General features: G+C 43.7%; 1 protein-coding gene across 1 annotated transcript; it reads right to left on the bottom strand.

Annotated features, from left to right (window-relative positions):
• Positions 1-3,944: 3,944 nt before the first annotated feature.
• LOC124009489 (prostaglandin G/H synthase 2-like) lies at positions 3,945-8,891 on the bottom strand. The gene is made up of 9 exons (XM_046321305.1): positions 8,741-8,891; positions 8,417-8,533; positions 7,929-8,072; positions 7,521-7,664; positions 7,072-7,253; positions 6,608-6,938; positions 6,044-6,330; positions 5,556-5,703; positions 3,945-5,106 (listed from the first exon to the last, which is right to left on the bottom strand). The coding sequence occupies exons 1-9, from the start codon at positions 8,799-8,801 to the stop codon at positions 4,697-4,699; spliced, it is 1,824 nt and encodes a 607-aa protein (XP_046177261.1). The 5' UTR covers positions 8,802-8,891; the 3' UTR covers positions 3,945-4,696.
• Positions 8,892-14,736: the final 5,845 nt, after the last annotated feature.

Genomic DNA, 14,736 nt, shown 5'->3' with positions numbered 1-14,736 from the left:
ACTACTATGTCGGTCCATCTACGCTGGACCGGTTCGGGTGCTACATGCAGTGCCTTGATAGACTCTGGGGCTGAGGGTTGTTTCATGGACGAAGCATGGGTTCGGAAACATGACATTCCTTTCAGACCGTTAGACAAGCCTACGCCCATGTTCGCCTTAGATGGTAGTCATCTTCCCAGTATCAGATTTGAGACACTACCTTTAACCCTCACAGTATCTGGTAACCACAGTGAGACTATTTCTTTTTTGATTTTTCGTTCACCTTTTACACCTGTTGTTTTGGGTCATCCCTGGCTAGTATGTCATAACCCTTCTATTAATTGGTCTAGTAATTCTATCCTATCCTGGAATGTTTCTTGTCATGTGAAGTGTTTAATGTCTGCCATCCCTCCCGTTTCTTCTGTCCCCACTTCTCAGGAGGAACCTGGCGATTTGACAGGAGTGCCGGAGGAATATCATGATCTGCGCACGGTCTTCAGTCGGTCCCGAGCCAACTCCCTTCCTCCTCACCGGTCGTATGATTGTAGTATTGATCTCCTTCCGGGGACCACTCCTCCTCGGGGTAGACTATACTCTCTGTCGGCTCCCGAACGTAAGGCTCTCGAGGATTATTTGTCTGTGTCTCTTGACGCCGGTACCATAGTGCCTTCTTCCTCTCCGGCCGGGGCGGGGTTTTTTTTGTTAAGAAAAAGGACGGTACTCTGCGCCCTGCGTGGATTATCGAGGGCTGAATGACATAACGGTTAAGAATCGTTATCCGCTTCCCCTTATGTCATCAGCCTTCGAGATTCTGCAGGGAGCCAGGTGCTTTACTAAGTTGGACCTTCGTAACGCTTACCATCTCGTGCGCATCAGAGAGGGGGACGAGTGGAAAACGGCGTTTAACACTCCGTTAGGGCATTTTGAGTACCGGGTTCTGCCGTTTGGTCTCGCCAATGCGCCAGCTGTTTTTCAGGCATTAGTTAATGATGTTCTGAGAGACATGCTGAACATCTTTGTTTTTGTCTACCTTGACGATATCCTGATTTTTTCACCGTCACTCGAGATTCATGTTCAGCACGTTCACGTGTTCTCCAGCGCCTTTTAGAGAATTGTCTCTACGTGAAGGCTGAGAAGTGCTCTTTTCATGTCTCCTCCGTTACTTTTCTCGGTTCCGTTATTTCCGCTGAAGGCATTCAGATGGATTCCGCTAAGGTCCAAGCTGTCAGTGAGTGGCCCGTTCCAAGGTCACGTGTCGAGTTGCAGCGCTTTCTAGGTTTCGCTAATTTCTATCGGCGTTTCATTCGTAATTTCGGTCAAGTTGCTGCCCCTCTCACAGCTCTTACTTCTGTCAAGACGTGTTTTAAGTGGTCCGGTTCCGCCCAGGGAGCTTTTGATCTTCTAAAAGAACGTTTTACGTCCGCTCCTATCCTCGTTACTCCTGACGTCACTAGACAATTCATTGTCGAGGTTGACGCTTCAGAGGTAGGCGTGGGAGCCATTCTATCCCAGCGCTTCCAGTCTGACGATAAGGTTCATCCTTGCGCTTATTTTTCTCATCGCCTGTCGCCATCTGAACGCAACTATGATGTGGGTAACCGCGAACTGCTCGCCATCCGCTTAGCCCTAGGCGAATGGCGACAGTGGTTGGAGGGGGCGACCGTTCCTTTGTCGTTTGGACAGACCATAAGAACCTTGAGTACATCCGTTCTGCCAAACGACTTAATGCTCGTCAAGCTCGTTGGGCGTTGTTTTTCGCTCGTTTCGAGTTTGTGATTTCTTACCGTCCGGGTAGCAAGAACACCAAGCCTGATGCCTTATCCCGTCTTTTTACTTCTTCTGTGGCTTCTACTGATCCCGAGGGGATTCTTCCTTATGGGCGTGTTGTCGGGTTGACAGTCTGGGGAATTGAAAGACAGGTTAAGCAAGCACTCACGCACACTGCGTCGCCGCGCGCTTGTCCTAGTAACCTTCTTTTCGTTCCTGTTTCCACTCGTCTGGCTGTTCTTCAGTGGGCTCACTCTGCCAAGTTAGCTGGTCATCCCGGTGTTCGAGGCACTCTTGCTTCTATTCGCCAGCGCTTTTGGTGGCCGACTAAGGAGCGTGACACGCGCCGTTTCGTGGCCGCTTGTTCGGACTGCGCGCAGACTAAGTCAGGTAACTCTCCTCCTGCCGGTCGTCTCAGACCGCTCCCCATTCCTTCTCGACCATGGTCTCACATCGCCCTAGACTTCATTACCGGTCTGCCTTTGTCTGCGGGGAAGACTGTGATTCTTACGGTTGTCGATAGGTTCTCTAAGGCGGCACATTTCATTCCCCTCGCTAAACTTCCTTCCGCTAAGGAGACGGCACAAATCATCATCGAGAATGTGTTCAGAATTCATGGCCTCCCGTTAGACGCCGTTTCAGACAGAGGTCCGCAATTCACGTCACAGTTTTGGAGGGAGTTCTGTCGTTTGATTGGTGCGTCCGTCAGTCTCTCTTCCGGGTTTCATCCCCAGTCTAACGGTCAAGCAGAGAGGGCCAATCAGACGATTGGTCGCATACTACGCAGCCTTTCTTTCAGAAACCCTGCGTCTTGGGCAGAACAGCTCCCCTGGGCAGAATACGCTCACAACTCGCTTCCTTCGTCTGCTACCGGGTTATCTCCGTTTCAGAGTAGTCTGGGTTACCAGCCTCCTCTGTTCTCATCCCAGCTTGCCGAGTCCAGCGTTCCCTCCGCTCAAGCGTTTGTCCAACGTTGTGAGCGCACCTGGAGGAGGGTGAGGTCTGCACTTTGCCGTTACAGGGCACAGACTGTGAGAGCCGCCAATAAACGTAGGATTAAGAGTCCAAGGTATTGTTGCGGCCAGAGAGTGTGGCTTTCCACTCGCAACCTTCCTCTTACGACAGCTTCTCGTAAGTTGACTCCGCGGTTCATTGGTCCGTTCCGTGTCTCCCAGGTCGTCAATCCTGTCGCTGTGCGACTGCTTCTTCCGCGACATCTTCGTCGCGTCCATCCTGTCTTCCATGTCTCCTGTGTCAAGCCCTTTCTTCGCACCCCCGTTCGTCTTCCCTCCCCCTCCCGTCCTTGTCGAGAGCGCACCTATTTACAAGGTACGTAGGATCATGGACATGCGTTCTCGGGGACGGGGTCACCAATACTTAGTGGATTGGGAGGGTTACGGTCCTGAGGAGAGGAGTTGGGTTCCGTCTCGGGACGTGCTGGACCGTTCACTGATTGATGATTTCCTCCGTTGCCGCCAGGATTCCTCCTCGAGTGCGCCAGGAGGCGCTCGGTGAGTGGGGGGTACTGTCATGTTTTGTCTTATATTGTCTTGTCATTTTGCTTTTCCTTCTGTTCGTTTTCCCCTGCTGGTCTTTTTAGGTTCGTTCCCCTTTTTCTCTCTCCCTCTCTCTCTCTCTTCTCTCTATCGTTCCGTTCCTGCTCCCAGCTGTTCCTATTCCCCTAATCAATCATTTAGTCTTCCCACACCTGTTCCCTATCTTTTCCCCTGATTAGAGTCCCTATTTCTCCCCTTGTTTTCCGTTTCTGTCCTGTCGGATCCTTGTATATTGTTCACCGTGCTGTGTCTTTGTATCGCCCTGTCGTGTCGTGTTTCCCTCAGATGCTGCGTGGTGAGCAGGTGTCTGAGTCTGCTACGGTCAAGTGCCTTCCCGAGGCAACCTGCAGTTTATGATCGAGTCTCCAGTCTGTTCTCGTCATTACGAGTGGAATTGTTTTTTGTGCTTTATTTACCGCTCCGATTTGTCTAGGAGTATTGCTATTTCCTTTAACTGGATTAAAGACTCTGTTTTCGCCAAGTCGCTTTTGGGTCCTCATTCACCTGCATAACAATTTGGGCTTACCACAAAAAAAGCGGTTGAATTGACACAAGATATTTCAAATTCTGTAAAAATGTCAAAAAAGATAATTCTCCATTGACATTATGGGATATTGTGTATAGGTCATTGACAAAACAATCTCAATTTAATCATTTTTTTATTCAGGCAGTAACACAACAAAATGTGGTCCAGGGGTGACATAGTGACATGAATATACGCAATTGAATCAGACTAATACAATTATAATCTTGACAAATCGATTGTCTTTTAATGTTTTCTCAAGTGCCTAACCATTTTAGTTGGAATGTAAATCATGACTTTTGTAACATTTAAGGGGCAATCCGCAGTTGAACCAAAAACAAAACAACAGACAGCCCGCCACTGTCTTTGGTAAACAGCTGAGGGATGTGGCTGGAGACAAATACAGTGTCTTCATACTTTCTGAAGAAAAAAAACGGTATATTTCTACATCCATTATTCACTTCATCCATTTACAATAATAAAGTCTTTGTCTTTAAAATAACAAAAAAAGTATTGACAAATACAGCCCAGCTGTATCCATTCAGTAGCTCAACAGCATACAAGCATTTCTAATAGTTATTTTCTTCAAGTAAATGTAAACTCCTTCAAGTTCCACATTGTATACAGAGTAAACTAACTTGCTTTTGTTCATGTAAGACATTTGTAATAGGTATCCATATTTAAAAACATAATAATTACTTAATAACTTAATAACAACTCAATATTCAACAATACAAAATAAATATTAAATACATAAATTAATCAATAATAAATAACTAAATAAAGCAAATTAAGCTCAAACGAGACCATCTTTAGAACACTGAGAAACTGTGTATTTGTGTACTTGAATAGAACCTAGTGTTTAAGTTATTTAAAGCTCTGAAGTCCTTTCTTTGAACAGAACACCTGGGTTCAAGTCACTCAGGTGTGCCTCACTTGTGTTGACTGACGCCGACTCAAATGCTCTCAAAAAATCAGGCACTTGAAAGGACACCATCGGACAAGAACCCTTGACATTGCTGCACACCAGCCTCTCCAATGAAGCAGTGTTGACGATGTCAAAGCCCACACTCCCGCCGAACGTGCTGGGCATCCAGTATTCCGGCGAGCAAATGGGGTTTCCCAGGAGACCTTTCAGGGAGTAGGGTGCACCCATCTCGACCATAGTCTCCCCGAAAACAGCGTTAGGTCTGGGGCGCTCCACCAGAAGGCCTGGGTACAGCTCCACAGCATCTACATCCCCATATAGAATCTCTAGTTCCGCAGCCAGCTCTGTCTCTCCTGCAACACCAACAGAACAACAAACAAAGGGTTAATAACTCTAGCCTGCTACTCACAAATGTCTATACCACAATGCAGCAAAAGAAAGGCATGCAATACATCCTCACCTCCCCCCCAAAAAATAAGTTGACAAACAAGGTGCATGCTATGACAAGTATGTGTTTTGTTCTTTATGGGAACTCAATGACACAAGTACAGACACCATACACTTGGATCACTCCCTCCCTGCCCACTCCCTCCCTGCCCACTCTCTATCAGCAGCTGTCATGAAGGTGGTAACCATGCCAATAACAAAAGAGCTGGACCAATCCTGTCACTTTATCCAGGGACTACTTCAGTTGCCATGGACCTGTGCTTACTAAATGTTACCTTTCACCTAGTAACTAAGTAACTATTAGATTGAGGATATACACATATCATAATAGGGTGTGTACAATTTTAGTTCTCACCTGTGAGGTCCTCAAAGGAGGTGTAGGCCCTCATGTTGAAGCGTTTTCTGTAGGCGTTGAGGGACTGGTAACGCATGTCTCTGCTGTGCTCCAGGGCCTTAGCTGCCACGCCCACTAGTGCAGGAGGCAGGTTCCGTCCACCAGCCACCTGGGAACCAAAGGGAATCAAGATCCTCGGTCAATATCAACTTTTGACACCTTTTTTTCTATGTAAAAATATCTTGTTTGGGTATGGTGTCTGTTGTCATTCTCGTTAATATATTTCCAGCATTAGATATAGGTGTTGTTGCCCTATGAAGTGAACACCTACCAAACTCCAGTGCCATTATACAGCTCCACTCATTTATTCATTATTTAGCATATAAAGTTGATATAAGAATTGTCACTTAGGCCCCAATGAAAGACTATTGCTGTTAGGATCTTAGTGTCCACTCATTTCCGCTATTCCTCATTGGACCCCACGGTGTCCACCCCACCAGACAACTCACCCTTCCAGCGATCTGCTTGGTGAAGGACTCCACCAGGTTGTTGATGCCGTGCTCTGTGACCAGGGAGTTGTTGAAGACAAACTGCGGGTAGGTGTAGGCGCGGTCCTCAATGCTGAAGGTTTCAGGCATCAGCGGGTGCCAGTGGTACAGGGTATTGAACTCAGCTGCGATACGGTTCTGGTACTGGAAACGCTGGTTGAAGAGGAGCTCCGGGTCGAACTTGAGCTGGAAGTGGTAGCCACTCAGGTGCTGGACATAGTCCTCAATCACGATCTTAATGGTCTCGCCTGCGAGCCAGGAAAGAAGGGAGGGCGGGAGTAAGAGAATGCATGACAACACTCCTTGAGGTTGTTGAGACATTTCTCAATAAACACCTGACACCCAAATCTAGAGTTTTGATCGGTTTTATACAGAGCTGTTTTCATCTGTATGCATTGTACAGTTTCTAGAACATACTTGAATATTGCCATACTTTGATCATATACGATTCCCATTATAAGGACCTGAAGCGTTTATGACCAGTAGGTACAGTATGCGTGTCTACTTTTGGTACTGGTGACTCACCAATTAGGATAAGGCGTGTTGTCTGGAAGATGCGTTCGTCGTCCCATTCGGGATGCTCCTGCCTCAGGACGTCACAGACACGGTTGTGCTCGCGCAGCCAGATGGTGGCATACATCATGAGCCCGGGGACCAAGCCAAAATGCTCATGGCCCACAGCGAAGCGGTGCTCCTCTGGCACTTGGGGTGGGTAGTGCATCTCGGCACCAACCTCCCTTACCAATGGGGGGTAGACCTCGCCGTTCAAAACCCGATACTTCAGTTTGCCATCCTTGAACAGCCTCAGCTTGTGCTGTCTCTCCAGAGTGTCTCCATAAACATGGTTTAAGTCCACCTGAAACACAGATGTAGAAAGTGAGTCCAAACATACCCTCTAAGCCTAAGTTAAAGTCATCCATGAAACAAAATGGAAACATATTTTCATGTGACAGACGCACTATTTGTCATGTATTGTAAATTAGACTTACGCCATGGCCCAAGGCTTTGGTGAAAGCTGGTCCTTTCAGGAAGTCTGATTTGAAGAACTGGTGGGTGAAGTGCTGGGCGAAGAAGGCGAACATGAGATTGGAACCCTGAGGATCCGGAATGAACCGCTTCCTCAACAAAACCTTCTCCACCACGAGCTTGACATCCGGGAGCACTGCTCTTCCTATCAAGAGACAACAAAAAAAAGATGTTAGGAACATAATTGGGTTTCTATCTCAACAAAAAAATGTATTTGGTTACTAAAGACAGTTAAAATAATGTTCATATGACTGCATTATTGTTCCGTCTCCTTTTGGACTCTTGGGAAGTCTGTGACTTTCGACTGGTGGGAATGATTAAGTAGCTCATAGGAGGGGAATTTTTAAGGTTTCCATAATCTCAGGTAAACTGTAAGGAATCCCAAAAGACTGGTTAGGCATGAGCTCATTACCTGCGGTTCCCATAGGTGTAGGGCAGTCCTTTGGCAATGGGGGGAGCGTCCGTGTGTAGTAAGACAGGTTGGAGTAGGCCTCCCAGCTCTTGTAGCCATAATCAGCATTGTAAGTCGGTGGGCTGTCCACCAAATGTGAGCGGGCTATAGAGGCAAAGGCAGAAATATTAATTTTGTTAGGAAGCTGAGCAAAGGCCTAATCTTTTAAATTGAATGTAAAAATAAAAATATTTTCAATGTATAATTTATTTATTTATTCTATTCTTACTTTATCTCCATTACTTCCCATATCAGTAAATATCATATATCCACATAATTAATTGAGTCAACTTTCTTTCATTCATAGACAAATCTTTAATGCAAACTTCTGTAATGCGCTGACGAAAAGGTTTGACTATTTCAACTTACATGTCAGGACATAGCTCATTATAGCGTTTCTCACAAAGGTGATCTTGTTGATGACGTTCCACAACCCTTTGTAGTGAGTAAGGATGTAGTGAATAGTGTTCGGAGCTGGTTTCAATGATATTTTTATCCATGTTAGGAATTCAGCTGCAGAGTGGATAGAAGTGGGAAATATGTATAACAACAATAACGAATAAATCGCGTTAATAAGAATCAAATCAAATCAAATGTATTTATATAGCCCTTCGTACATCAGCTGATATCTCAAAGTGCTGTACAGAAACCCAGCCTAAAACCCCAAACAGCAAGCAATGCATGTGTAGAAGCACGGTGGCTAGGAAAAAGACCAAAACCTAAGAAGAAAACTAGAGAGGAACCAGGCCATGTGGGGTGGCCTGTCCTCTTCTGGCTGTGCCGGGTGGAGATTATAACAGAAGAATGCCCCATTATATCGTTGGAATAATCTGTATTACTGAAAATGTTTTACTTACGAGTTGTGCAGTTCTTTCCATAATATCCAGTCCTTGTGCAGTCGCACTCATAGTTGTCAAAGCCTTTTGAATTACATAACCCCCTGTTTTCACAAGGCTGTGCACAGCAAGGATCAACTGAAAAGATACGGCAAAAGTTTAGAAGGCTATACAAAATTATTATTAATGACTATTTTTTTTAAATTACAAGCATTACAATCTTTAACAAATAATTCAGATAAATCGAACACCTTATGTTCAGTAAAGGTATAATTCTATTATTCACAATAGAATAACTAAAGATGAAAAAAATATTCACATGAGAATCAAAATAAATATGCTCACCTCCTTCGCAGAAGTAGAGCCCCACAGTCAAGAGCAAAATGATACAGATTACTTTATTCATCCCCGAAAGATTCTATTGAATCGCAATCCGGTATAAAATGTCAAATTCCAGTCGACTCCTGCTCACTTCTGGTCACAGTGATTCTGAGGTTCTTGGATGCCTGGTCCATATTTATGTATGAAGCTCATTCCAAGCTCCTACGCAAACTATTACGCTCTTGACGAGGGGAGCCGGGAGGGGAACATTTTAACCAATCATCTTCCTCTTGGAGGTATTTGGTCTATTCTGCATCCAGTCTATTTTGGCATCCACATAGTGAGAATTTAAAACAATAAAACAAAAGTAACGGTATTTACAGTGTATTCAATCACTGAACATTGTTTTTTCGTCTTATTTTATTATATTGTGTAAAGATTGATAAGAAAAGTAACACATTTTCTAAAAACGCATAACAGGCAGAATCTACCGCACATCCAAAATCGATTAGTGAAAAATGAACCACAGGAAAAAGTATCCGCACACTTCCAGATAGATCCAAAAAGTATTTTGATCGTAGCTATACTTTCGGTCAGTTGACCTCTGGTTCTCTGTGTGTCCTTATCTATCACTATGGTTTTTGGAGAAATGCTCCGATGAAGGTCGACTGACCGAAAGCGTAACTACAATCAAAATAAATTAGCATCTGACGTGTGTTGAGACTTTTCCTTGTTTTCCCACTGAAAATTGATAACAAAACTGAAAGAAAGACATCCTACAGCCGTACACTGTTGCGACTAAGTATCCATTGTTATTTGAGACACCAGGCTAATACCACACTAAAGTTTGTCGGCCATAGGGAAGATTTACTTTACCATCATAGGCTATCTGACGCTGTCAACAAACGTTTTGGCACACAATACTAAAGTATTTGGACTTTATTGTGTTTATATCCTCAACAGTTTTTGGTACATGTATATGTATCTGTTTCGGGTTGTAACATTTGTATGTGTTTTAAATTGTTAACCCTCCTGTTATGTTGAGGGTCAATTTGACCCATTTCTGCTTTTGAGTTGTCTAAAATACTAGTTTACCTCTGTTTTTCGCCATGAAATGAAATGACTTTTCCTCATTTAGGGTCATAAACCTAACTTCAAAATGTGGACACACTGATGTGTTGTGGAATGTGTGTAGATTTTGTATTCAAACATGAGTTGGTGCGTAATTTTGACCAAGGAGGCTTTCATGTGTATAGATATTTGCACAGGTCCAAAATAAACAAGTGTCTTTGATGTATTTTGTTTTGACTGGTTCTGGTTGCACTTTTATAATTCTGTTTGGGTGAAAAGGAGCTTTCCCCAAGCTTCTTCTCAGTGCAAGAGCAGCAGATCTCTGACACAGACACTGCAAAAATGAGCTCCAAAAAAAATATGTCAGTCAATGAAGCCTCGTCACAAATTCTGGACTGTGACAGTGAAATAGAAGAGGTTTCAGAGACAGAAGACATTTCAGAGATAGGGGACAATGCTGTTGATGATCCAGATAATGCGTTTTTTCTTTGGTGAAGAGGATTCAAAGGAGGGGTCTGGTATGCCATCCCCTCCATCAGATGAGAGGACATGAAAGTCTAAAGGAGGTACTATAAGGAAGTCAAGGTAGACTGTTAGCTTCCAGTGTAATCAAAATTGTTCCAGGGCCTACACAATTTGCCCCCCCCTCGCCAGGACGGTAAAACCAGCACCACTTGTGTAGAATGCAATGAACACATCTGCAGAAAGCACACATGTGCATTGTGTTCAACATGTGGAGAGAAAGACTGAATGGCTCATTTTGACCAATAGGGTCAAATCACATCCAAATGTTACTGTTACTGGGAATTCAAAAACAATGCCTGCTTAGGGAAACAGAAAAGGCTTGTTTGTGAGAAAGGAAATATGTTTAACAAAAAGTTCTCAAATATATCGTTTTTGAAATGAAATGTTCTTGTATTTCTTTCTTTCTGTAAGGTCTGAGAAGACAAAATAAAGTTTGGTCTGTTTTTACTTGGTTCTTTGACTGTCTTGAGTGTGTTTAAACTGTGTGTGTCAATCAGACCCAATCCACAATGGATGTCATTCCCCCCCCCCTAGCAAAGCACAAGGGTTAAATCAATCAATTGGATATCACATAATAAATAATCATTCATAATTATTTATTAGGGCTATTATTATGGTTATTATTTATATAGCTGTTTTTCTCATTTTTATTCTCATTCATATTAAGACAATATTATTTTACTTTGAAAATGCATTATTGGTAAACTTCCAAAGCAATAACCAGTATGTAAGGCATGGACCATATATATAGAAATCATGGACATTTGTTTAGTAAAAACAGTAGGATAAATATAAATGTTCTCTTCTTTCCTTTTTAAGAGCTTTGTCAAAACGGACCACGTGCATGGACCATATACAGTATGGACGGTCAGACGCATTTGTCGTCATTTGGCGCCGACATGTGGACAAATGTACAACTGTCTTTACGGCAGTGGTGGAAAAAGTATTAAATTGTCATACTTGAGTAAAAGTAGAAATACCTTAATATAAAATGACTGAAGAAAAAGTCAAAGTCTCCCAGTAAAATACTACTAAAAAAAAGTCTAAAAGTACTTGGTTTTAAAAATACTTAAGTATCAAAAGTAAATGGAATTGCTAAAGTGTAGTTAGGTATCAAAAGTAAAAGCAGATATAATTTAAAATTCCTTATATTAAGCAAACCAGACGGCACAATTGTTTTATTGACGAATAGCCAGGGGCACACTCCAACACTCAAACATAATTCACAAACGAAGCATTTGTGTTTAGTGAGTCTGCCAGATCAGATGTACTGTATCTCCACCAGAATTCCCACCAGCTTGGTACAAGGTCGTGAAGTTTCTCATTAGCAGCTTTGAGAAATTCATTGTATATAATGCTCACCCACCTGGGGGCTTTGGCTTAGTTTGACCAAACTTGCCAGGCAGGCTCAGACTCGAGGGGGCAGTGTTGCTTTAGTCGGTCTCTGACCGCATTTATCTATCTGTCTTGGCCTATAAAACAGATAAGGACTTCTCCTTAGTGTGTGGGTTGCTCAGGTGGGTGTCTAGGGTATAGGGTTGGGGACCGTTCCATCATGATAGGACAATAAATGAATAGCCTATTTGTCATTTATTTTCAAATGTATATCCCATATCTGCACAAAATAGAAAACTCTGTCACAACGCCTGCTCACAGACACACATGGGCTCTGGAATTTTCCATTTCCATTTCCCCCACACTTTTCCAATCACAAAAACACACACCCCATATTCAATCACAACCACACTCCTCCCATATATACACCCGCACATACCCACATACTGGCTCTCTATGTCCTCTGTTTATTGTGTTTTTATACCCTACCATGTTGATTCCCACCTAATTACGGGCTTTTGAGTACTTTTGTATTCCAGTTCCTTTATATTTGAAAAAAAGTATTATTTCTATAATTGTCCCTTCTTCTAATGCTGTCTTTTATCCATTTATAAAAATAAATTCAAATATAAATTAATTTACAACATTCCCTATCGAGAAAGCTATAGTGTATTTGTAATTTATGTCTTTAGCAATTTGTTTTGTTTTCCTCTTTTTTTAAATGATGGATACCATGGATAGTAATTGGGTGTTCCATTATTCAAACGTCGTATTATTTCAAATATCCATGCGGCCGCAGGGTAGCCTAGTGTTTAGGGCGTTGCACCAGTAACCGAAAGGTTTCATGTTCAAATCCCCGAGCTGACAAGCTACAAATCTGTCGTTCTACCCCTGAACAGGCAGTTGACCCACTGTTCCTAGGCCGTCATTGAAAATAAGAATTTGTTCTTAAATGACTTTTTTAAAGGTAGTCTTGGTGTCTCAGAATAGTTGGTTATCGATATCGAGAGCTACACGTTTCCATTTTAGTCTACTCACTTTGAAGAGTGGGTAGAGAACTGTGCCGTTCTGCAATTTCCATCAGGAACTGATCATTCATGTCTATTTTTGTGCCAGCAAGTCATTTGCTCAGGCTTTTAACCATTATTTATCCTTAAAGAATGCAAATCTGACTCAATCTATGTCATGCTAAAGTTTGATTTTACTCTACAGTATCACCTGGGATCTGTAGCGTTTTAACCAGGAAATCTTTCACCACACTCGCTGGATCTTCACCCTCATTCCCTTTAATACCGGTAAATACCATATTTTCCCGCCGAGATCTAGTCTGTATTTCAAGTAAGATTTCTCTCAGAGTAACGTCCGTTTCAATAGTACTGACTGCACCTTTAAGCTTGTTTCTTTCTTTCTCTATTGTCGCGTCTTTTTCGTCACTCATCTCAAGTTCAAGTCAGCCCAATATAATTGATCGACTTTAGCAAGTTGGTTTCTTTTCCTGGTGGTGAAAAGCATACCTCCTTTGTGCCAGTCGAGGAGTCTAGTTTTCTTTTGGGGATTGGTTCTCTGTGCTTATTCTTCAACATATTTTGGTGTTGAATGTATTGGTAATATTGGTTGATACATATCTATAGTCTTATCATTTGTTTTGTGTTATCCAGATTGAAGGTTATTTCCCACCAGTATACGAGTATGTGGAGTGAAATGCTAATATTTAGTCAGATTTACAGATATTGAATATTAGGTTTTTATCTTGAGGCATTCTGCTCTGTTGTCTATAGTCCGCCATTGATCCCTATCAACAGAGTAAACGTTATCATATAATTCATGTTTTATTAATTAATTTATTATTATTATTTATTACTTCCCACACTGCCCCTACTCGGATGGTATCGCGCCGTCCCAACCTTCGCTCTCTCTCCCCCGCTACTCTCTCCTCTTCCATCCTATCATCTCTTCCCTCTGCTCAAACCTTCTCCAACCTATCTCCTGATTCTGCCTCCTCAACCCTCCTCTCCTCCCTTTCTGCATCCTTTGACTCTCTATGTCCCCTATCTTCCAGGCCGGCTCGGTCCTCCCCTCCCGCTCCGTGGCTTGACGACTCATTGCGAGCTCACAGAACAGGGCTCCGGGCAGCCGAGCGGAAATGGAGGAAAACTCGCCTCCCTGCGGACCTGGCATCCTTTCACTCCCTCCTCTCTACATTTTCCTCCTCTGTCTCTGCTGCTAAAGCCACTTTCTACCACTCTAAATTCCAAGCATCTGCCTCTAACCCTAGGAAGCTCTTTGCCACCTTCTCCTCCCTCCTGAATCCTCCTCCCCCCTCCTCCCTCTCTGCAGATGACTTCGTCAACCATTTTGAAAAGAAGGTCGACGACATCCGATCCTCGTTTGCTAAGTCAAACGACACCGCTGGTTCTGCTCACAGTGCCCTACCCTGTGCTCTGACCTCTTTCTCCCCTCTCTCTCCAGATGAAATCTCGCGTCTTGTGACGGCCGGCCGCCCAACAACCTGCCCGCTTGACCCTATCCCCTCCTCTCTTCTCCAGACCATTTCCGGAGACCTTCTCCCTTACCTCACCTCGCTAATCAACTTATCCCTGACCGCTGGCTACGTCCCTTCCGTCTTCAAGAGAGCGAGAGTTGCACCCCTTCTGAAAAAACCTACACTCGATCCCTCCGATGTCAACAACTACAGACCAGTATCCCTTCTTTCTTTTCTCTCCAAAACTCTTGAACGTGCCGTCCTTGGTCAGCTCTCCCGCTATCTCTCTCAGAATGACCTTCTTGATCCAAATCAGTCAGGTTTCAAGACTAGTCATTCAACTGAGACTGCTCTTCTCTGTATCACGGAGGCGCTCCGCACCGCTAAAGCTAACTCTCTCTCCTCTGCTCTCATCCTTCTAGACCTATCGGCTGCCTTCGATACTGTGAACCATCAGATCCTCCTCTCCACCCTCTCCGAGTTGGGCATCTCCGGCGTGGCCCACGCTTGGATTGCGTCCTACCTGACAGCTCGCTCCTACCAGGTGGCGTGGCGAGAATCTGTCTCCTCACCATGCGCTCTCACCACTGGTGTCCCCCAGGGCTCT

The sequence above is a fragment of the Oncorhynchus gorbuscha genome, linkage group LG22 (genome assembly GCF_021184085.1).
Source record: "Oncorhynchus gorbuscha isolate QuinsamMale2020 ecotype Even-year linkage group LG22, OgorEven_v1.0, whole genome shotgun sequence".
In the NCBI taxonomy this organism is placed as follows: domain Eukaryota; kingdom Metazoa; phylum Chordata; class Actinopteri; order Salmoniformes; family Salmonidae; genus Oncorhynchus; species Oncorhynchus gorbuscha.
The sequence above is the reverse complement of the archived record's forward strand: the minus strand, read 5'-3'. Positions and strand labels throughout refer to the sequence as shown.